This window comes from Pristiophorus japonicus, chromosome 4, assembly GCF_044704955.1.
Source record: "Pristiophorus japonicus isolate sPriJap1 chromosome 4, sPriJap1.hap1, whole genome shotgun sequence".
In the NCBI taxonomy this organism is placed as follows: domain Eukaryota; kingdom Metazoa; phylum Chordata; class Chondrichthyes; family Pristiophoridae; genus Pristiophorus; species Pristiophorus japonicus.
The window spans coordinates 68,092,028-68,116,604 of NC_091980.1; the positions used below are offsets into that span (position 1 = coordinate 68,092,028).

General features: G+C 45.4%; 1 protein-coding gene across 2 annotated transcripts in view; it reads right to left on the minus strand.

The window, feature by feature from the left end:
* Positions 1 to 24,577, minus strand: part of LOC139262943 (5-phosphohydroxy-L-lysine phospho-lyase-like) — a 68,335-nt gene that overhangs the window by 30,658 nt on the left and 13,100 nt on the right. For both annotated transcript variants that reach the window (XM_070878287.1, XM_070878286.1), the window contains exons 4-7: positions 19,341 to 19,415; positions 12,733 to 12,820; positions 12,516 to 12,632; positions 5,825 to 5,907 (exon numbers count right to left, since the gene is read on the minus strand). In XM_070878287.1, the coding sequence (XP_070734388.1) occupies positions 5,825 to 5,907; positions 12,516 to 12,632; positions 12,733 to 12,820; positions 19,341 to 19,415 (363 nt within the window). The remainder of the gene's footprint in view (positions 1 to 5,824; positions 5,908 to 12,515; positions 12,633 to 12,732; positions 12,821 to 19,340; positions 19,416 to 24,577) is intronic.

Here is a 24,577-nt window from a genome sequence, read left to right on the forward strand (position 1 = left end):
TACCTGCGCTCCGCCTTTGATACAAGCTCTTCCAGTTCCTCATCATTAAACCAGGGCACTCTGGGCCTGGTCTTGACAGTCTTCTTTGAAGCTTTTTTCCCCAATCGTGATAAATTACTTAAGGAATGGATAATGAAAAGTTTGCAGCTCTGTGTCTCCTACACTCTCCCCTCTAAAACTGGCAGGTGCAAGAGAGTGTTCAACATTTAAGTACATGTGCAGATGTCCCAGCAGCTTCAATCGTGGCAAAAATGATGTCGGTGTGCTGATAGAACTACAAAAAAAAAACCCAGATCACGCATGCGCGGTGCGTCGCCTCCGAAGTTCTCTGATTCGAGAGGCATGCACCTTCCGTCCATTGATGCCGTCGCACACCGAGCCGAAAATGGATCCCGGCAGGACCCAGCGGCAGCGGGCGCCAAATAGGTAAGTGCCATCCAGGGACCGCCGAAAAATGGGCGGGGCTTACAGCTCATCAACATCGGAGCCATAGAATGGTTACAGCATAGGAGGCCATTCGGCCCATCGAGCCTGTGCTGGCTCTCGGCAAGAGCTTCAGCTAGTCCCACTCCCCAACCCTTTCCCTGTAGCCTTGAAATTTTTTTTGCTTCAGCTACTTATCCAATTCGCTTTTGGAAGCTACAATTGAATCTGCCTCCACTAACCTTTCAGACAGTGCATTCCAGATCCTAACCACTTGCTGCGTAAAAAGTTTTATCTTGTCGCCTTTGTTTCTTCTGCCAATCACCTTAAATCTGTGTTCGCTGGTTCCCGACCCTTCTGCCAATGGGAACAGTTTCTCTCTATCTGCTCTGCCTAGACCCCTCATGGTTTTGAACACCTCTATCAAATCTCCTCTCAATCTTCTCTGCACCAAGGAGAATAACCCCAGCTTCTCCAGTCTATCCACGTGACTGAAGTCCTTCATCCCTGGAACTATTCTTGTAAATATTTTCTGCACCCTCTCATAGGCCTTCACATCCTTCCTAAAGTGCGGTGCCCAGAATTAGACACAATACTCCAGTTGAGGCTAAACTAATGTTTTATAAAGGTTCATCATAACTTCCTTGCTTTTGTACTCTATGCCTCTATTTATGAAGTCCAGGATCCCGTATGCGTTTTTAACCATTTTCTCAACTGCCCTGCCACCTTCAACGATTTGTGCACATATACCCTCAGGTCTTTTTGAGGATGTAACTAGTAGAGTGGACAAGGGAGAACGAGTGGATGTGGTGTATTTGGACTTTCAAAAGGCTTTTGACAAGGTCCCACACAAGAGATTGGTATGCAAAATCAAAGCACATGGTATTGGGGGTAATATACTGACATGGATAGAAAACTGGTTGGCAGACAGGAAGCAGAGATTCGGGATAAACGACTCCTTTTCAAAATGGCAGGCAGTGACTAGTGGAGTGCCGCAGGGCTCAGTGCTGGGACCCCAGCTCTTTACAATATACATCAATGATTTGGATGAAGGAATTGAACTGGGTGGCGGTGTGAGCTGTGAGTGGGATGCTAGAAGGCTGCAGGGTGACTTGGACAGGTTAGGTGAGTGGGCAATAACATGGCAGATGCCGTATAATGTGAATAAATGTGAGGTTATCCACTTTGGGAGTAAAAACGTGAAGACTGAATATTATCTGAATGGCGGCAGATTAGGAAAAGGGGAGGTGCACCGAGACCTGGGTGTCATGGTTCATCAGTTATTGAAAGTTGACATACAGGTACAGCAGGCGGTGAAGAAGGCAACTGGTATGTTGGTCTTCATAGCTCGGGGATTTGAGTATAGGAGCAGGGAGGTCTTACTGCAGTTGTACAGGGCCTTGGTGAGGCCTCACCTGGAATAGTGTGTTCAGTTTTGGTCTCCTAATCTGAGGAGGGACGTTCTTGCTATTGAGGGAGTGCAGCGAAGGTTCACCAGACTGATTCCCGGGATGGCAGGACTGACACATGAGGAGAGACTGGATCGACTGGGCCTTTATACATTGGAGTTTAGAAGGATGAGAGAGGATCTCATAGAAACATATAAGATTCTGACGGGACGGGACAGGTTAGATGCAGGAAGAATGTTCCCGATGTTGGGGAAGTCCAGAACCAGAGGACATAGTCTTAGGATAAGGGGTAGGCCATTTAGGACTGAGATGAGGAGAAACTTCTTCACTCAGAGAGTTGTTAACCTGTGGAATTCCCTGCCGCAGAGAGTTGTTGATGCCAGTTCATTGGATATATTCAAGAGTGAGTTTGATATGGCCCTTACGGCTCAGGGGATCAAGGGGTATGGAGAGAAAGCAGGAAAGGGGTACTGAAGGAATGATTAGCCATGATCTTATTGAATGGTGATACAGGCTCGAAGGGCCGAATGGCCTACTCCTGCACCTATTTTTTATGTTTCTATCTCTCTTTTGCTGCATCCCCTTTAGGATTGTACCCTTTAGTTTATATTGCCTCTCCTCATTCTTCCTACCAATATGTATCACTCCGCACTTTTCTGAGTTAAATTTCATCTGCCACATGTCTGCCCATTGCACCAGCCTGTCTATGTCTTCCTGAAATCTATCACTATCCTCCTCACTGTTCACTATACTTCCAAATGTCGTGTCATCTGCAGACTTTGAAATTGTGCCCTGTACTCCCAAGTCTAATTCATTAATATATATCAAGAAAAGCAGTGGTCCTAGTACTGACCCCTGGGGAACACCACTGTATACCTGCCTCCAGTCCAAAAAACAACCGTTCACCGCTACTCTCTGTTTCCTGTCACTTAGCCAATTTCAGATCCATGCTGCCACTGTCCCTTTTATTCCATGGACTTCAACTTTGCTGGCAAGCCTATTATGTGGCACTTTATCAAATGCCGTTTGGAAGTCCATGTACACCACATCAACCGCATTGCCCTCATCAACCCTCTTTGTTACCTCATCAAAAAACTCAATCAAGTTGGTTAAACATGATTTACCTTTAACAAATCCGTGCTGGCTTTCCTTAATTAATCCATACTTCTCCAAGTGACTGTTAATTTTGTCTCGGATTACTGTTTCTAAAAGCTTCCCTACTACCGAGGTTAAATGTAGTTGCATGGGTTTATCCATGCATCCTTTTTTGAACAAGTGTGTTATATTTGCAATTCTCTAGTCCTTTGGCACCAACCCCGTATCCAAGGAGGATTGGAAGATTGTGGCCAGTACCTCTGCAATTTCTACCTTTACTTCCCACAGCATGCTAAGGATGCATCCATTCCAGTCTTGGTGACTTATCTACTTTAAGTACAGCCAGCCTTTCTAGTACAGGTTGAACCTTCCCTATCCGGGACTCCCTTATCTGCCACCACCCGTCGTCTGGCACCATTCTTGGCCGCTCTGACATGAACAAATTGAAGTCCTTCCTCGCAGCCCACTCCCACAATCGCTGGCCCGACCCTGCGAGCCACAGGCCCGTCCCCCCTCCCCCCCAGGATTTCTCTGCCACACTCCCATCCCCAAGCCAGCCAGCCCCGATATCCTTTTACTCAGTACTTGTACCATCCAATTTAATGTGACCTCTCCTCGTCCGGCACAATCCCTTATCCGGCAAAATCCCTTATCCGGCACAGGCCAGGTCCTGAGGGTATCGGATAAGAGAGGTTCAACCGGTACCTCCTCCTGATCAATTTTTATCCCATCCAGTATCTCAACTACCTCCTCTTTCACTATGACTTTGGCAGCATTTTCTTCCTTGGTAAAGACAGATGCAAAGTATTCGTTTATTACCTCTGCCATGCCCTCTGCCTCCTTGTGTAGCTCTCCATTTTGGTCACTAATCAGCCCCAACCCTCCTCTTACTACCCATTTACTATTTATATGCCTATAGAAGATTTGTGGATTCCCTTTTATGTTAGCTGCCAATCTATTATCATACTCTCTCTTTGCCCCTCTTATTTCCTTCTTCAGCTCCCCTCTGAACTTTGTATATTTAGTCTGGTTCTCACTTGTATTCTCAGCTTGACATCTTGCCTCACGTAAGTGCTTTAACATGACATAGCTGAGCCCGACATCTCTGCAATGTGAGCACAGAATCCTGTCACACCACTGCTTCATGCTGAATGTTGATGATTTAAAGCATTATCCTTCTAGTTTTTAACTAATGCCACCAGTTCCAGAAATGGAAGTCTTGCACATACAATGGCAACCTCAACATCAACCTACCTGATTTAAGGCCAGAGGCTGGGAAGATCTATTTCCTTAGAGCTTCTCCAGCTACTGTAACTTGAGTAAAAAAAAACATTTACAGGTCTAAAAGGAGTTTCCACTGAAGTTACAGTGGTGGAGCGAGAAGCAGCTTCTCAATCTTCAGGCCTCTGATAAAAGCACTTAGTCAGCACATGTGGTCCCACACTGACATTGTGATGCTTGAGAGTGTCAGATCAGCACAGAGCTGCATGTGATCTGCTCAGCACAGACCCTGACTGCAGGATACATTGTTTTCTGGCCTGTGCTGGACTTCAGATCAGCATTAATTGCCTTCACTCCCTCTTTTAACTTAGAAGCCAGATTGTGAAAGAGTGGCCCATTCATCTGTGTTTATAGAAAAGCAAAATACTGCGGCTGCTGGAATCTGAAATAAAAACAGAAAATGCTGGAAATACTCAGCAGGTCAGGCAGCATGTGTGGAGAGAGAAACAAAGTTAACGCTTCAGGTCAATGACCCTTCGTCAGAACTGGAAAAAGTTAGAGATGTAACAGGTTTTTAAGCAAGTGTAGGGACAGGGAAAGGGGGAGGGGAGAAAAGAACAAAAGGGAAGGTCTGTGACAGGATGGAAGGCTGAAAAGATTAAGTGACTAAAGGGATGATGGTGCGGCAAAAGGAGATGGTAATGGGACAAGTTAAGAAACAAAAGCTGAGTCTAGATAGGGTTTATACATGTGCGTATTATAGGCAAAAGTGAGCAATGATCCATCTGGTCCCTCGGAACATGAAGCTAGAGGAAAGTTTAATTCCAGGTCGTCATTTGCATCTCCTGACGTTGACTCTCACCTGAAGCCAGCAGGAATAATATGTATGCTGGGGTTCAGAGTAGGAAGTTGCACAGCGGCAGGTCATTGCCAGAAACCTACAGTCAGTCTCCGGCAAGGTAAGTCAGGAAGGGGGCGGGGAAGGTCAGGGACCATCTTGGTTTGTGGAGGGAGGGAGAAGCCCGGGGCAGGGGGAGGAGGGGGCACAGTCTCCTCCTGCTAAAATAAATTTACCAGGGCCTCTTCTGGCCATGAATCTGCCTGCTGACAGCATTCACTGGTGAGTCCAGGACTGTGCGGCACTTAGTCGGCATAAGCTAAAATGGCACGTGCATTTTCACTGGGCGGGCAGGGTTAAAAATCAACCCTAAAGAGTTAGGTGGATATCTGTAAATATGTAATTATGTGATTGTTACTTAACTTCGTGTTTATCTTTCCTAAATAAATTTGTTTGCTATTAAATGCTTACAATAAGGTTTGTTGTAATGAGGTCCTGCTCGTGAAGACTGGAGTGCGTTCTTGTTGAAGCATTAGTTATGGTTAAGCTTTTAGCTCTTATGGAACCAGTAGTTGATAGCAATTACTGGACAGGGTGTGCTGCCCATTTGCTGGGAATGCTCTTGAAAGTTTACCTACATGTCAAAGGGCAGACACTTTCCAAAGTATGGGGAGTTGGGACCACCCATCAGAATGCTCTCAGCTATGAGGGCCAAAATAATCTCGAGTAAGAAGGCTAGAAGAAAAAAAAACGTAGCAGTGACCAAAATAAAATTATTTTGTTTAATCGAAGAATTCTGTGATGCACATACTTAGACAAAGTAATACGTAATACATACCCTGCAACCTTCTGGAAATATCCTGCAGGTGGAATTATCTGACCTGCAACACTTGGCAACGATTCAGCAAAAAATGCTGCAATCTGAATAGAAGAAGAAAAAATAAATAGAAACTAGTGTGGAATTATAATGTATGAAAATTGTAAACCAGACATCTGAATTCAGAACATGTGGTGATGTCAAAATGTTAATGTGTCAGCTGCACATGGATAGAAATCCACAGACTTCCCCAGTGGCTCACTGTCTGCTGTGTGCCGAGCCAATGAGACCACGAAGGTCCCACGTTCGAGGTCTAATATTTGCTGAGTTACCTGATCTTAACCAGGGTAGCATGGGGCACTACAAATAAGCTCATTGTCCCTGGACTGGAGAGAAACTGGCCAGAGTTTCCATGACGGATTATTATCTACTGACCGTTGCTGGAAAATCTGTATGTACATGGCTTCTTGAGGACAGGATCATTATCAGCTTGAAAATGCTCACTGTTTAGCTACTCAAATGTTGGCATTATTCCAGCTGAATTTGGCTGTCTCCCTAACCAGCAAGTAGAGCAAGAAATGATGAATAGCAATCAAGAGCAGGAATAATTGATTCACAGCCCTACAAATTCGGCCACGCAGCGACATTTTATCAAGTGTTAAACGGTCTTCTAAGTCTCCATTATAGCGGACAGGAAGCGTGTGCTCATTACGAGCCAGAAGTGCACCACCTACCATATTGGTAAAGGGCAATAAAAAGGCCCCCGGCTGAAACTGGTGGTAGGCTCTCTGCCAAAAAAGGGGCCTGAAGCCTGCTTGAGTTCCCATCTGCAAAATTGTCCTGGTCTGAGGCAGCCGGCACCTTCATGTAAACAAGGTCTACACGCGACTTAACAGACTGTCTATTAGCTGCAACCAACAAGGCAAGGATTTAAAATATATTTACCTGAATGTGGAGCCAGGAGAAGCAAGAGTGTTCCTCTCCAACCCACATTCAAAGGATGTGGGCCGCTACCTGACACTCATCTGATTGCTCCCACTAGCTCCTTCTTCTTCTTAGGCAGTCCCCTTGTAGAATTTTTTTTAGAGGGAACCTAATTAAGTAAAGTTACATTTTTTAGAGGGAACCTAATTAAGTAAAGTTAAAAACCAAGACCAAGGCTGAGAGAAAAAAGAAAAAATACGTGCTACGAACACTGGGAAAATGATAACATTAGAACTCTCAGGAAGATAGATCATCTTATTACAGTATAAACCAGACAGTTGGGAAAAATAAACTCCAAGGTTAGGTCACATAGAGTGGTAAGAGATTACGGGAAACAAAAGATGATTGAAGAACATCTCAACTGGTTGAAAGCAGTTAGACCAAGAGGATAAGAGTTCGCAGACCTGAGAATGATGTAGCACATAACTTATCAGATAAAAGGCGCACAGGAGAGGTAACAAAGCTTGCTGTCAATATAATTGTATTAACTAATTAATCATAGTAGGTAGGTGAACATTTTGTGACGCGGCAGGTAAACAACAAATGGAAAGCCTCCGCGAGGAACTTCATGATTTTGTATGTATTTTGATTGTATAAAAACAGTAACCCGACGATTGTTCGGAGAGAACAGCTGGTTTGGGTCACCGAGTTACTGAACTCATGTAGAAGCTGTCTCTCACTCGATCGAGTACTTAATAAATGACTCTTTTCTCCAAAACAGACGTGTGTCGAGTATCTTTATAATACTCCACATCATCCTTGAAGTCGAGGATGACTTGCTTCCATACTAATATGAGTTCTCAGATGACTGATGAGCCTGATGTGGGACCTACAGTCTCTGTCACAGGTGGGGCAGAAGGTGGTTGAAGGAATGGGTGCGTGGGGTGCTTGGGTTGTCGTGCGCTCCTTCCACTGTTTGCGCTTGGCTTCCACTTGCTCCCGGTGGAGAGACTCGAGGTATTTGTCGCCTTCCCAGATGCTTCTCCTCCACTTTGAGCGGTTTTGGGCCAGGGATTCCCAGGTGTCGGTGGGGATGTTGCACTTTTTCAAGGTGGCTTTGAGGGTGACCTTGAAGTGTTTCCTCTGCCTACCTGGGACTCGCTTGCCGTGTTGAAGCTCCGAGTAGAGCACTTGTTTTGGGAGTCTCGTGTCGGGCACGCGGATGTGGCCCATCCATCGGAGCTAATCGAGCGTTGGTCAATGCTTTGATGCTGGGGATGTTGGCCTGAACGAGAACACTGATATTGGTGCGCCTATCCTGCCAATGGATTTTCAACATCTTGCGGAGGCAGTGTTGGTGGTACTTCTCCAGTGCTTTGAGGTATCTGCTGTACATGGCCCATGTCTCTGAAGCATATAGGAGGGTGGGTATCACTACTGCTCTGTAGACCATGAGCTTGGTCTACAGAGCAGTAGTGCTGGGTTTGAGGTGCTTGTCTTCAAACACTCACTTCCTCAGGCGACCGAAAGCTGCAGTGGCAAACTGAAGGCAGTGTTGGACTTCGTCATCAACATCTGCCCTTGTTGACAGTAGGATCCTGAGGTATGGAAAATGGTCCACGTTATCCAAGGCCTCGTCGTGGATTTTGATAATTGGAGGGCAGTACTGTGTGGCAGGGCAGGTTGGTAGAGGGTCTTGGTCTTATGGATGTTTAGTGTAAAGCCCATGCTCTCATACGCTTCAGTAAAGGTGTTGACGATGGTTTGGAGTTCGACCTCAGAGTGTTCGCAGGGGCAAGTGTCGTTTGCATACTGTAATTCAATGACAGAGGATGGGACGACCATGGATCTGGACTGGAGGCATCGGAGGTTGAACAATTTCCCGTTTGTTCTGTAGATTAGCTCCACACCAGTGGGGAGCTTACTGAGGTTGAGATGGAGCGTTGCAGCAAGGAAGATTGAGAAGAGCATTGGTGTGATGACACATCCTCGCTTGACCCTGGTCTGTATGTGAATTGGGTCTGTGGTGGATCCGTTGGTCAGAATCATGGCTTGCATGTCATCATGAAATAGGCGGAGGATGGTGACAAATCTTTGAGGACAGCGAATTTGAGGAGGCCACTCCATAATTCCTCATGATTGAATGTCAAAGACCTTTGAGAGGTCAAAGAAGGCCATGTACAGAGGGTGGTGCTGTTCCCTGCATTTCTCTTGAATTTGACGCACGGTGAAGATCACGTCCACTGTACCCCTTAGTGGGCGGAATCCGCATTGCGAATCTGGGAGGAGCTCTTCAGCCACAGGGGAGAAGGCGATTGAGGAGGATTCTTGCAATGACTTTCCCTGTGGCAGACAGCAGGGAAACTCCTCTGTAATTACCACAATCGGACGTCACCTATCTTGAAGATGGTCACGATTACGACATCTCTGAGATCCTGTGGCATGCTCTCCTCCTTCCAAAAAAGAAAAATGAGTTCATGGATTCACACCAATCGTGCTTCTCTGCCATGCTTTAGTGCTTTGGTGGGGATTCCATCTGCTCCTTGTTGTTCTTCAGTTGTGGGATGGCCTTTTCAACCTCATGCCGGGCTGGAGTTGTGCTGAGGTGGTGATAGGTGGCATGCTGCAGGATGGAGTCGAGGGCACTCATGTCAAAGACAGAGTCTTGGTTAAGGAAATCTTCAAAGTGCTCCTTCCAGCGGGCACTGACTGCCCCTCTGTCCTTGACGAGTACCTCTCCGTTCTTGGCCTGCAGTGAAGTAGGGTCTTGGGTGCTTGGGTTGTAGGTGGTCTTGACTACGCTAAAGAATCCACACACATCGTGGTTGTCGGCTAGTTGCTGGGTCTCCTGCGCTTTCTTCACCCACCATCTATTCTTTAGATTGTGGGTTTTATGTTGGATCTTGGCCTTCAGATGTCTATAGAGTTGCTTTCTTGCTCTCGAGTTATGTTGATGTTTCCAGTTCAAGAATGCCTTGCGCTTGCGGCTTATCAGCTCCTGGATCTCCTGGTCATTCTCGTCGAACCAGTCTTGGCGCTTCCTGGTCGAGTGACTAAGCATCTCTTCGCAGGTGCTAATTATGGAGGCATTGAGGGCAGACCAAGCGCTGTGGACACTCTGCGTCTCTGGATCACTGGGAGCGATCAGGTTGGTTGTGAGGCATTGGCTGAATAGGGCTTTCTTAGCAGGATCTTTGAGTGCTCAGGCGTTGCTCCACTGCCGCCCCTTCATCTGATTGCTCCCACTCGCTCGCACTTATCTGATTGTCACCAATAGCTCATTGACTCCCTTATTCGAGGGCCGTTGTTATCATCACAGCGGTCTGATCTTCAATGCCACTTCGCCAGCGAGCTGCATGTTACTATCCACAACTCGCTAGCTTGTTGAAAACGAGACCGAGGCCCAATATCGTGTGTGCGTCGACCCTCATTGTTCAGGTGCAGGGTATAGTCCCTCAAAAATGGTGTGTCCGAATTTCTAGACCATAGTGTCAACTTGACTCAGTGATAGCAAGTTTGCTTCTGAGTCAAAAAGTAATAGGTTCAAGCCCTATTTCAGGATGTGATCATATAATCTAGGCTGGCACTTCTGTGCAGTACTGAGGGAGTGCTGTATTTTTGGAGGTGCTGACTGTTCAGGGAATCATAAAAGGCCCCATGGCACTATTTTAAGAAAATAAGAAGTTCTCTGGTTTCCTGGCCAACATTCTTCACTCAGTCAACAGCAATTTTTTCTTATTTACCATTTGTGGAACTTTGCTATATGCAAACTAATTGCTGCATTTACCTACAAGGCAATAGTTCATTTTGCAATGACCTGAGGACTTAAAATACCCTACATCAATGCAAATTATTTCTTCTTCCTTTCATTGCCAATTATCCATTTCTCCACTGAGTTCAGAAATGTTGAGGCCAAGTTCCCACTGCAACCTTAGCCATTGGCTAGCTCAACACAAACCAAAGATCAAACCTGGCCTGTAATACTCATTGCCATATTACACAATGCACAGCTTACCAAGCCACGATGAACTTAATGGCTCATAATTTGTTGTCAAAATAATGACAAGGCTAATAGCACTTGCCATTATTTCTGCACAAATGCCAAAACTTCAGATCAGCGGTTAAATGTGGAAATCCAAAAGTTGCTGTTCGAGATGCGCTGCTTCACTGTTAGCTTCACAAAAACAGCATCTTGTTGTCTGGCTCACCATTGAAATACATTGGGCGGCATGAAATTACTGTACTTGCATTGGTTTATATGAACTAAACTCGCCACAGAAAGATAAGTCTTATTCATTTCAGACTAAGTACCCTGTTAACGATATGATAAATGTTAATTACCGCCAATCTCTCTGACACTGTAAGTTATGTGTTACAAATGGGGAGTCTCATTCCTTCAAATTTTAATTGTTGTTGGCGATTTAAAAAGTAAAAGTAAAAATTAAAAAAATGTTTCCTTTCTGTCTCTTTTTTCTCTCTCTTAATCCAATCTTCCTTTCCCTTGCTTTAATTCTCTTTCTGTACCAGAGTTGACATTGAATTCACCCATTCTAATGGACAGTTCCTTGCACTGTTAATTTCACAAACCTTCAATCCAATTGCTTAAGGAGGTGCACAGTTGCTTGCCCTGTTCGTTCAGGGCCCGGATGCTTTGTTTCCCTCGCTGTGATGCCATCAGTTCTCACTTTCAGCATCTTGCCACCCAAAAATTTAAAAAACCTAAACGTGTAGGGGCAAGTCTAACTAATGGTAGATGCTGTTCGATGCCCTGCCATGTCAAATTATCATTCAATAATCTGGTCCTAACGAACAGTTCTAAAATATTTTATAGTTTATAGGAATATGTAATCTGTTCACAGATCACAAGCCATAATTTAAATCAATGAAAAAGTAACTGTCATTGTTTTTTGTCTATCCTTTTACAATGTCAATTTCCAATATTGAATTCTGGAAAACTGCATAAACGTGCTATCCAAGTTTATATATTATATAGATATGAAGTTGATAATGTGACATCAGGTTTATTTACCCTCCGTTAATTCCAGTTCTCCTGAATAGGATAGTTCATGTTTGGAGTTAATTCCACATAACTACGGTACCTTGTACTTGATGCCTCAACTATTGGAAACATCTGCTTTTATCTAGCCTGTTCCATTCTTTCATAATTTTAAACACTTCTATTATACTGCCCAGTAATCAGAGTTGTTCTAACAAAAAAAGATCCAATATTTCAAGTCTTCCTCTGTATTTCATCATACCAGGCAGATTTTTTGTGAATCTGTGTCGTTAAAATCTCAAAATCCTTCCTATAGTGTGAAGCTCAATACTATACACAGTACTCTAATGTTGGTTTTAAGGTTTTATATATGCTTATTATATCTTGGCTTTTACATTCTATACCTTTTATAGCCAAGAATCCATTTCCCATTGGAAATGGCACTTCCTGAATGGTACTGCCCATGGCTTGTAGGTGGGCTGAGGAACTGGGAGCAGCAAAGTGGCTAGAGATGAAAGTGGCGTTAGGATTTGAACTGTGCCATTTGATCCCTAGTCACATACTTTAATGAGGCCCCTATTTGTTTCTGACGAGAGCGCTGTCTAAATTTCACCTGGAAATTGGAACAGGTGAACATCCAGCGATAATTCGGCGGGTCTTTCCCCCAATTTCCATCTTGCTAGCGACACAAAAATCAGCCCCCATAACCCTGCCCCCTAGAATTCTCTCCCTAGATGGTTTCACTTAGTTATACTGTATAACACAATATTGTTTTTTCCGTAAGTAATGTACCTTATGATTTTTCTTTTCTACATCGTCAATGATAGCTTTTGCTTCATTTGCATAGGCCAAGGCTGGATCAGGATGATCCTCCCTGTACAGTCCTCGGTAGGTATCTGGAACAGGCACCTGTTCAGACAGTAAAGAAATATATACTGTAACTGAAAGGAAGTTCACAAAATAAATGTTTTGACAAGTATTACAGTTTAATTACTAGACTTCAACATACCACATGAACCCAATCCTTTTGTGGTCTTAGACTCCTGAATTTATAAGGACTGATATCTATCAACGAATTAAGGTGTCCATGGTAGGCACTTTGAATACAAAAAAGTAATGATTACTTGGTCAGTCACATATACATTATATCAGGGTAGAACTGTTATTCAATGCAGTATGGTCTTAAATATTGCAATACAATGGAATTATCATCTTAAATGTAATACTACTTTAGGCCCTGCAACACAAATATGGTACCACTACAAGGACAAATGGTAAATTGAAAACTTATTGAAGAAAACACATAGGGCTGAATATTAGCATTAAAGGGGCTGATTTTGAAGAACTTACCGCCCATTGCCGCCGACATTCCTCTGCTCGAACCGCCCAGTGTCACTTTTGACGTAGCGGGAGCGGGCGGGAGGGGAGAGCTGCCGGGACCACCCGCCGACGTCAGCGGACGGCCGATGCGAGTAAGTACACTCCCGCCCACCGAGATGCCAAATTGGCGTGGGCGGGATTTGGCGGCAGGACGGCGGTGGACCGCTGTGTGGAGGCTGCTCTATCCTGAATGGTGAGGGTCAAGGTCCTGTAAAAAGGGTAAGCGGAATGTTTTTAAATTATTTCTTTACAGGCACTTACCTGGATGGGGTCCCCTGCAGTCCTCAGATCTTTTCTTTTTGTTGGTGGTGATTTTTATTTTTACCTCTTCGACCCTCCGTGGGCCCGACTGCATTCTCGGCAGCACTTGGGCGGCAAGCGCCTCTGCCACCGAGAATGAGACATCCCGCCCACCCATACGTCGTTGATTTGCCGCCGCCGACCTTCGAGGGACCTGGGCAATGAAAACCCCACCGAAAGTGCCGTCATGTACCTCGCCGGCCATCGGCAACACTTTGGGCAGCACTTGGGCGGGCAGAGGCCTTGATCCAGTTCGGCCCCAAAGAGTGAGCGAATTTGGGAGCGGGTGGGTAGTTAAAAGTGTCAAAATTGACAGTGCATCGGGAAGCTGGCTTCAACCTACCGGCTACTGCCTTTAACTCGAGCTCGTTAGGCTGCGAGAGAACCCCATCATGAGAGGCGGGTTATCTAGATAAACCAATTAAGAGCTAGTTAGGATGCTATTAAGAGCCTTTTTTACTTGTGGTTTGAGCTTTTACTGGGTATCCATGGGATTCCCAGTCTTGCTGAATCTCGCCAGTGGAAGTAAGGCGAGAGTACAGCGGCAATTGATGGAGCTGAATAAATGACATTAAAAAAACCTCAAATACTGACACCTCACACAAGCAGATTTGGCCATCAGGAAATGATGCAGCATGTGAGGCTCTGGCTATGGGGGGTGGGGGGGGCGCAGCAGGGGCAACAGGGGAGAAGTGGGAGTGCTTTGAGCAGAGCCCCCATTTCCATGTCCCCTTTCACCAACGTCCCTCTCATGTCACACCCACATTTCCCTGCTAGCAAGGAGCTGGAGAGCACTTGGCTGCGCATCAGTGGGGCAACGAATGGCCAAATCTAGGTTTCTATTCATCTTTATTAAGTGGTATTCAGAGTCTGCAAGCTGTTGGTTAGAACAAGCATGCATTCATTTCAGATGGTGGGTGGAAAAAGCGCACGAGATCCAGTAACTAGCCGACAATCACGACGTGCATGGATTCTTTAGTCCAGTCACGAACCAAGCATCCAAGGTCCTGCCCCACTGAGGGCCAAGAACAGAGAGGTACTCATCAAAGACAGAGAGATTGTCAATGCCTGCTGGAAGGAGCACTTCAAAGATTTCCTTAACCAAGCCTCTGCCTTCGACATGAGTGTCCGCGACTCCATTCCGCAGCATGCTACCCGCCACCACCTCAGCACAACTCCAGCTCGGCATGAGGTTGAAAAGGCCATCTGACAACTGAAGAACAACAAGGCCTCAGGAGCAGATGGAATCCCCACCGAAGCACTAAAGCATGGCAGAGAAGCACTAGTGGCGCATATCCATGAACTCATTTCACTTATTTGGAAGGAGGAGAGCATGCCACAGGATCTCAGAGACGCTGTAATCATGACTATCTTCAAGAAAGGTGTCAAGTCCGATTGTGGTAATTACAGAGGACTTTCCCTGCTGTCTGCCATAGGATAAGTCATCGGAAGAATCCTCCTCAATCGCCTGCTCCCAGTGGCTGAAGAGCTCCTCCTAGAGTCGCAATGCGGATTCCGCTCACTAAGAGGCACAATGGATATGATCTTCACCGCACGTCAAATTCAAGAAAAATGCAGGGATCAGCACCAGCCTCTGTACATGACCTTCTTTGACCTCACAAAGGCTTTCGACACAGTCAACCGGGACGGATTATAGAGTGTCCTCCTCAAATTCGGCTGCCCTCAAAGGTTTGTCACGATAATCCGCCTGCTTCACGATGACATGCAAGCCGTGATCCTGACCAATGGATCCACCTCAGACCCAATTCATGTGCGTACCGGGGTCAAGTAAGGCTGTGTCATCGCACTAACGCTCTTCTCGATCTTCCTTGCTGCAATGCTCCATCTCAACCTCAGTAAGCTCCCCGCTGGAGTGGAGCTAATCTACAGAACAAACGGGAAACTGTTCAACCTCCTTCACCTCCAGTCCAGAGCCAAGGTCATCCCATCCTCTGTCACTGAATTACAGTATACAGACGACGCTTGCGTTTGCGTACACTTGGAGATCGAACTCTAAACCATCGTCAATACCTTCACCGAAGTGTATGAGTGTATGGGCCTTACACTAAACATCCATAAAGAAAAAGTTCTCTGCCAACCTGCCCCCACTGCACTGTACTGCCCCCCGGTTATCAAGATCCATGACGAGGCTTTGGACAACGTCGACCATTTTCCATACCTCAGGACCCTACGGTCAACAAGGGCAAACATCAATGACGAAGTCCAACACCGCCTTCATTGTGCTAGTGCAGCCTTCGGTCACCTAAGGAAGCGGGTATTTGAAGACCAGGACCTCAAACCTGGCACCAAGCTCATGGTCTACAGAGCAGTAGTGATACCCGCCCTCCTATACGCTTCAGTGACATGGATTTGAACAGCCGGCACCTCAAAGCACTGGAGAAGTACCACCAACGCTGCAACTGCAAGATCCTGCAAATCCATTGGCAGGATAGACGCACCAATGTCAGTGTTCTCGTTCAGGCCAACATCCCCAGCATCGAAGCATGGACCACGTTTGATCAGCTCCGATGGATGGTCCACATCATCCGCATGCCCGATACAAGACTCCCAAAACAAGCGCTCTACTCAGAGCTCCGACATGGCAAGTGAGCCCCAGGTGGGCAGAGGAAATGCTTCAAGAACATCCTCAAAGTCTCCTTGAATAAGTGCAACATCCCCATCGACACCTGGGAATCCCTGGCCCAAGACCGCTCAAAATGAGGAGAAGTAGCCGGGAAGGCGCCAAACACCAAGAGTCTCTTCGCCAGGAGCACACGGAAGCCAAGCGCAAACAGCGGAAGGAGCACATGACAACCCAAGCACCCCACCCACCCGTCCCTCCAACCACCATCTGCCCCACCTGTGACAGAGACTGTAGGTCCTTCATTGGACTCATCAGTCACCTGAGAACCTGAGGGACTGCCTGAGAGAGAGAGAGAGAGAGGTGGTCACCCTTTCCATGGACGAACTCATCAAGGTCATGGCCTGCGACATCATGCCATTCATGCTGGAGATGGACTCCTCCATTCTTCCTGCAAGTGAGTATACCACGGCTGGAAATCCTGTCATAGCCTCCCGCATTTTTTTGTTACTCCTCCAGAATCATCTTCTTTGTCGACGCCTCCCCCCTCACCACCGCCGAGTTTCAGCATCTGCGTCCAGCTGAGCAGAGCTTGGAGCTTCCTGTGCCCTCCAACTGCTGTCTCTGTCTCCACCATCCGCTCCTGCTCATGTGTGATGTGTGAGACACCAGGTGACAACACTACTCTCTGTTACTGGACCCAGATGTGATGCATCCTAGGATGCTGAGGGAAGTAAAGGTGGAAATTGCAGAGATGTTGGCCATAATCTTCCAATTCATCTTAGTTACGAGGCTGGTGCCAGAGGACTGGAAAATTGCAAATGTTATACCCTTGTTCAAGAAAGGGTGTCATCCAGGAACTACAGGCCAGTCAGTTTATCTTTGGTACTAGGGAAGCTTTTAGAAACGATAATCCTGTACAAAATGAATAGTCACTTGGACAAGTGTGGATTAATTAAGAAAAGCCAGCCTTTAACTAACTTCATTGAGTTTTCTGATGAGGTAACAGAGAGGGTTGATGAGGGCAATGCAGTTGATGTGGTGTACATGGACTTCCAAAAGGCGTTTGATAAAGTGCCAAATAAGCTGGGCAGATAGTTGAAGCCCATGGAATAAAAAAGACAATGGCAGCATGGAAACAAAATTGGCTTAGTGAAAAAAAACAGAGAGTAGTGGTGAACTTGGAAGTATAGTGAACAGTGAGGAGGATAGTGATAGACTTCAAGAGGACAAAGACGAGCTGATAGAATGGGTGGACCCGTGGTAGATGAAATTTAATGCAGGAAGGCGCAAAGTGATACATTTTGGTAGGAAGAATGAGGAGAGGCTATATAAACTAAAGGGTACAATTCTAAAGGGGGTGCATGAACAAAGAGACCTGGGGGTTTATGTGCACAAATCGTTGAAGGTGGTAGGGCAGGTTGAGAAAGCAGTTAAAAAAGCATACGGGATCCTGGGCTTCATAAATAGACATATGAACTTAAGAAATAGGAGCTGGAGTAAGTCATTTGGCCCTTCGAGCCTGCTCCGTCATTCAACAAGATCATGGCTGATCTTCTACCTCAACTCCACCTTCCCGCACTATCCCCATATCCCTTAATTCCCCAAAATGTATCGACCTCTGTCTTGAATATACTCAACGACTGAGCATCCACAGCTCTCCGTGGTAGAGAATTCCAAATATTCACAACCCTTTGAGTAAAGACATTTCTCCTCATCTCAGTCCGAAATGGCCAGCCCCTTATTCTGAGACTGTGACCCCGTGATCTAGACTCCCCAGCCAGGAGAAATATTTTCTCAGCAGTAACTCTGTCAAGCCCCTTAATCAATTAGATCACCTCTCATTCTTCTAAACTCTAGGGAATATAGGCCTAGTTTACTCAATCTCTCCTCATAGGGCAATCTCCTCATCCTAGGAACCAGTCTAGTGAACCTTTGTTGCATTCCCTCCAAGGCAAGTGTGACTTTCCTTATGTAAGGAAACCAGAACTATACACAGTACTCCAAGTATGGCCTCACCAATGCCCTGTATAATTGTAGTAAGACTTATTTACTCTTACGTTCTAATCCCTTTGTAAGAATGCCAACATACCATTTGTTTTCCTAATTGCTTGCTGTGCCTATATGTTAATTTTCTATGATTCATGTACAAGGACACCCAGATCCCTCTGAATGCAAACATTTCCCAGTCTCTCACCATTCAAAAATATTGTGCTTTTTTGTTTTTCCAACCAAAGTGGATAACTTCACACTTTCCCACATTGCATTCTTGCCCACTCAGCCAACCTGTCTATATCTCTTTGCAGCCTATTTGTGTCCTCCTCATAGCTTACTTTCTCACCTAACTTTATATCATCAGCAAACTTAGATACATTACACTCAGTCCCTTCATCTAAGTCATTAATGTAGAATGTAAATAGCTGAGGTTGAAGCACTGATCCTCGTGCTACCCCGCTAGTTACAACCTGCCAACCCGAAAAAGTCCAGTTTATGCCTACTCTGTTTTCTGTCCATTAACCAATCCTCGCTCCATGTTAACATATTACCCCCAATCCCATGAGTTCTAATTTTGTGAAATAACCTATTTTGTGGCACCTTATCGAATGCTTTTTGAAAATCCAAATACACCACATCCACTGGTTCCCCCCTCATTCATCCCAATAGATACATCTTCAAAAAACGCTAACAGATTTGTCAAACACGATTTCCCTTCCATAAAATCATGTTGACTCTGCCTAATATATTACAAATTTCTAAGCACCCTGTTACCACACATAGAGTACAAAAGCAAGAAAGTTATGATGAATCTTTATAAAACACTGGTCTGACCTCAACTGGAATATTGTGTCCAATTCTGGGCATCACACTTTAAGAAGGATGTGAAGGCCTGAGAGAGGGTACAGCAAAGATTTACAAGAATGGTTCAGGGATAGACTGGAGAAGCTGGGGTTGTTCTCCTTCGAGCAGAGAAGGTTGAGGAGATTTGATACAGGTGTTCAAAATCATGAGGGTCTAGACAGAGTTGAGAGAAACTGTTACCATTGCCAGAAGAGTCAAAAACCAGAGGAAAGATTTAAGGTGATTGCCAAAAGAGCCAAAGGCGACGCGAGGGAAAACTTTTTTACGCAGCGAGTGATTATGATCTGGAATGCATTGTCTGAGAGGGTGGTGAAGGCAGATTAAATCATGGCTTTCAAAAGGGAAATGGATAAGTAACTGAAAATTTTGAAGGGGTATGGGGAAGGGGCAGGGGAGGGGGGACTAGCTGAAGTGCTCTTGCAGAGAGCCAGCTTGGCTCGACTGGCTGAATGGCCTCCTTCTGTGCTGTAACCATCCTATGATTTAAGATAACTTACTTGTCTAGGACAACAATGTCTTCATGCTTGGTGTATTGTTGAGCTAGCCTGAGAGCAAGATCATTTGCCTCTGAACTGTAATGACGTTAGAAAAAGAAAAATCACATTTAGTTCCTATGAACCTTTCTGCATGGACAATTCAAAACTTATATTTGTGTTCCAGTTACATATACGAGAGGCATTTCGTATCACAACAAATCAACATTTCAACAGTTATAATACATAAGAGAGTTTAAAGAAAATGTTGGGGTTCTTTTTACAGTGTAAACTTTTTGCATTTCGCAATCGTGTTACATTACGTTCATTATACATGGCCCCGAATTTCCACGGCGTTTTTGGCATTTTTCCTGAGAAAAATCAGGGAATCTTTTTGTTTTGGTTAGCAAAATTGAGCGGAAACCATTTCTGCTTGTTTGCCGCCTCAAAATCAGTTCCCCAAGTTGCCTAACGCCATTTGCACTTCCCTGTCCAACAAGTCCCATTGGAAATTGCACGATCTAGGTGGGTGAACTCCCTGTTGCGGATGCGATTGATCAACCAGCTTGCCAATCATATTATAATGAGGCCCAGCTGTTAAAATCAGGAGGTAGAATTAGGGGCAGTAGGCTTTCTTTCTTTTAGAACATTTATGTTTTTGTAATAATCTGGAAGATTTCATGGTTATTTTTCTGATCCTAGCATAAAAACGAGCAGATTCATTGTAACTTGCAACCTCTGGGTTGCTAGTGCAGTACCATAACCACTAGGTTACCATACCCCTGTGGAATGATCACATAGTCTAGGGCAGAATCTGTGTGCAATCTAGTGAGGGACACACTGGGAGTGAGCAGATCTTCCCTTTACAATACTGCTGAGGAAACACTGGTCATAAAGGTTATATTTGGCCCGCTAAAGTGGTCAGTGTGGCATACTTATTATTTTGTATATAACCAGCAGCATTACTTAATTAAGGTCAGAGACATTCTATAAATATGTTTACTTACTGATTGTTAAAAAATCAGCTCACTGATTTGTTTTTTTGTCTCTCATTGAAGTGTTAATCTGTCTCCCCTTTGGAAGTTTGGAGAAATGCATATGGCAGTACATGCAGGATTAAAGTGTTCAGTTCTTATTTCAAAGGAGTTTCATTGTAACAGGTCTCTGGGAGGTGCCATCTTAAGATATTAGGCAGGAAAGATAAATGTCTCATTCAAAAGGGACACTGGATATGCTTACAAGAAAAATCACTGAAACTGAACCCAAGAGAATATTTAGAGTAGATCAAAATTTGTAGCTTCTCCTTTGAGCTAACCCTCTATTTTTCCAGGTTATATTCAAAAATGGGAGACAGATCACCATTAGCAATCTAAATTTATATGATGTTCACAATGTTAAAGAGTTGCAGATATATTATCTTTGGTGCAGGAAGGTTGTTTGTCAATGTGTGTGTGGCAGGAAGGACTTACAGCTAAATGCTGTCACTGATTTTGGAAAATATAATTTGACCTCAAATTACAATGATGGGTCTGATTTGTTCCTCTTTGGAGAATCTTACTGAACTGGAAAATACCACAGGAATAATTAAAAACAATGAATTCTATGGCTCCTCCAGTGAGTAGCTAATTCATATAAACCAAGATGCCTGAGGTTTGATTCGCAGTCAATGGCTAGTTAATTCATCTCAAATTGGTTGATGCTATGGCACTACAATTAATCTGAACATCCTGCATTAGTAAGTGAGAAAGAAAAAAGGCCAAGTTCACACTTTTGGTCACTATGCAGTAAATACTACCAGAAGTGCAGACATGTGGGCATAGGGCAGGGACAGGCTTGGGCTCAGCTACAATATATTTTCCAATAAATTACAATCGAATAGACTCCTAAAACTCACAGCCAAGGCACACAAATGATTAATGACCACTTGGCCAAGGTACCAAATAGCGCCTATGAAATGATTTCCCTCTACAGCAAGGAGTTAGTGCCTTCAGGGAAGAAGGAAAATTGATAAAGCAAACTAGCCAAAAAAATGATAAATTAATTCCACTGCAATGACACAGTAACATATTTTTAGACTGCCCTTGCTTAAACTTAATTTCAGAACTTTTTCATTAGCATAAAATATTTGGAGAGAAAAGTAGTACCACAGTATCAGATTAGTGACAAAACAATTTTCATATCAATTATTTTCTTCTAAGGGTAAATTTGCTAAAAAATGAATTTCAAGCCACTCAGAATTCCTAAGAATTTAATACAACTATTGTCATGTATGTAACCACAATATTACTGTATACACTCAAACTAGATGCACACCTTGACCATAAGGGGTTAACTTGTGGGAGAAACTCCTTACCTGATCACACAGGTATAAAAAGGGAGGTCCCACGCAGGGTCATCGTCTTTGGAGTCCTGTGAATAAAGATTTAAGGTCACAGAGTGACCTTGTCCCCAGAATGTGCCTCGTGTGGTTTCATACTGTAGAGTAAGGACTTTACATTGGCGACGAGAAATGGGAATTCACGATCCACGAGAATGGCCACCGGTAGCACAGAGGAACGGTACTGTGTTGGGGAAGACTGGGACGATTTTGTCGCAAGGCTTCAGCAAAGCTTCGTTACGAAAGAATGGCTGGGGGATGCAGCGGCCGACAATCGAAGGGCTCATCTTTTGACCAGCTGCGGACCAAAGACTTACGCGCTCATGAAGGACTTACTAGCACCTGAAAAGCCGGCGGACAAAACCTTTGAAGAACTTAGCAAATTGATCGGGGAGCACCTCAAAACCGGCGAGTAGCATACATATGGCCCGACAAAGATTCTACACCCACCGACGTCATGAAGGACAGAGCATACCGGACTTCGTAGCGGACCGCCGGCGTTTGGCCAGCCTCTGTAAGTTCACAGATGCCTGCAGGGGGGAGATGCTAAGGGACTTCTTTATCGAGGGCATCGGTCATGTGGGAATTTTCCGCAAATTAATTGAGACCAAGGATTTGACCTTGGAAGCGGCAGCATTGATGGCTCAAACTTTCATGGCGGGGGAGGAAGAGATGAAAATAATATACGCGCGCAATTCTGCCTCTAATGCAGCGATGGATAAGGGAATCAACATCATCAATGCGACTCAGAGCCCCGCAGGCAGGCAGGGGCAGTCCGAAGCAATAGACCCCAAAGCAGGACTTCAACAGAGACAACGGCAGGCTTAACGGACATTCATGCCATCACAGTGGACAATGCGGCTCGGGATGGGACCATTGGCACCTACTAATAGGGTACTTAAGAGCAGTCAAAGGGACAGTCAGCACGGAATGCCTGGCCATAGTCCCTTTGTTCCCAACAATGGAAACTTTAACTCATGCTGGAGGTGTGGGGGAAAACACTCAGCGAGATCTTGCAGATTTCAACAGTTTATCTGCAGGAACTGCAATCTCAATGTGCAGAAAGTCTGCAACCAGACTAATATATGAAGCGGGTGGACCAGAAGAGGGTTCTTTGAGGCAGGATGACCGTTGGGGCAAATCGATGGACGCCGAGGTACAGCGGGTCCATGTGGCGAATATTCACAGTTCATACACCAAAACGCCACCAATGATGATGAGGGTTTTATTAAACGGTATCCCAGTACGCATGGAGCTGGACACTGGGGCCAGCCAGTCACTCATGGGCGTTCAGCAATTTGAGAAGCTATGGCCACTTAAAGCCAGTAGACCCAAATTAGCACATGTTGAGACACAATTACGGACTTACACTAAAGAAATCATTCCGGTGCTAGGCAGTGCAATGTTGGCTGTCACACACAATGGGTTAGTGAATCGGCTGCCACTCTGGATTGTCCCGGGCAATGGTCCTGCACTGTTGGGGAGGAGCTGGTTAGCCGAGATGAACTGGAAATGGGGGATGTTCACGCAATGTCACCTGTGGAGCGAAGTTCGCGCTCACAAATCCGACAACAATTCGATTCACTATTCCAACTTGACATCGGAACTTTCAAAGGCACTAAAGTAGTGATACACATCACCCCGGACGCCAGGCCAGTGCACCACAAAGCCAGAGCGGTGCCGTATGTGATGCGGGAAAAGATCAAGAGCGAATTGGACCGGCTGTTGAGAGAGGGCATCATCTCGCCTATTGAATTCAGCGACTGGGCGAGCGCCATCATTCCCGTCCTAAAAGCGGATGGCTCCGTCAGGATCTGTGGCGACTACAAGGCCACCATCAATCGGGTGTCCCTACAAGATCAATACCCGCTCCCGAGAGCGGAGGACCTCTTCGCCACGCTAGCTGGCAGCAAGCTGTTCACCAAGTTGGACCTCACTTCAGCCTATATGACCCAGGAACTGGCTGACGAATCTACACTACTGACCACCATCACCACGCACAAGGGACTGTTAGTTTATAACAGGTGCCCGTTTGGCATTCGATCAGCGGCCGCGATTTTTCAACAAAACATGGAAAGCCTGCTTAAATCCATTCCTGGAACGATCGTATTCCAGGATGACATCTTCATCACGGGTCGAGACACCGAGGAACAGCTCCACAACCTGGAGGAGGTGCTACGCCGACTGGACCAGGTGGGCCTGCGACTCAAGAAGTCGAAATGTGTGTTCTTAGCTCCAGAGGTTGAGTTTCTGGGCAGGAGGGTTGCTGCAGATGGGATTCGGCCCACCAAATCCAAAACAGAGACGATTCGACGAGCACCCAGGCCCTGCAACACATCGGAGTTGCGTTCATTCCTGGGACTGTTGAACTATTTCGGGAACTTTATGCCGAACTTGAGTACGTTGTTGGAGCCACTACACGTGCTCCTGCATAAGGGTTGCGATTGGTTTTGGGGGGACTGTCAGGAACGGGCTTTTGATCGGGCGCGAAACCTACTTTGTTCAAACAAGTTGTTGACCCTGTATGACTCCTGTAAAAAATTGGTTCTGACATGTGATGCATCGTCCTATGGGGTTGGGTGCGTATTGCAGCAGGGCAATGCAGAGGGTCAACTACAACCTGTGGCTTATGCCTCCAGGTCGCGCGCTCAAGCAGAACAGGGATATGGGATGGTCAAGAAGGAAGCACTTACATATGGTATAAAAAAAAATGCATCAGTACCTATTTGGTAGGAAGTTTGAATTAGAGACGGACCACAAGCCATTAACATCTCTGTTGTCAGACAGCAAGGCTATCAATGCCAATGCATCAGCTCGCATACAGCGATGGGCTCTCACGCTGGCTGCGTATGACTACTCCATCCGGCACCGGCCCGGCAATGAA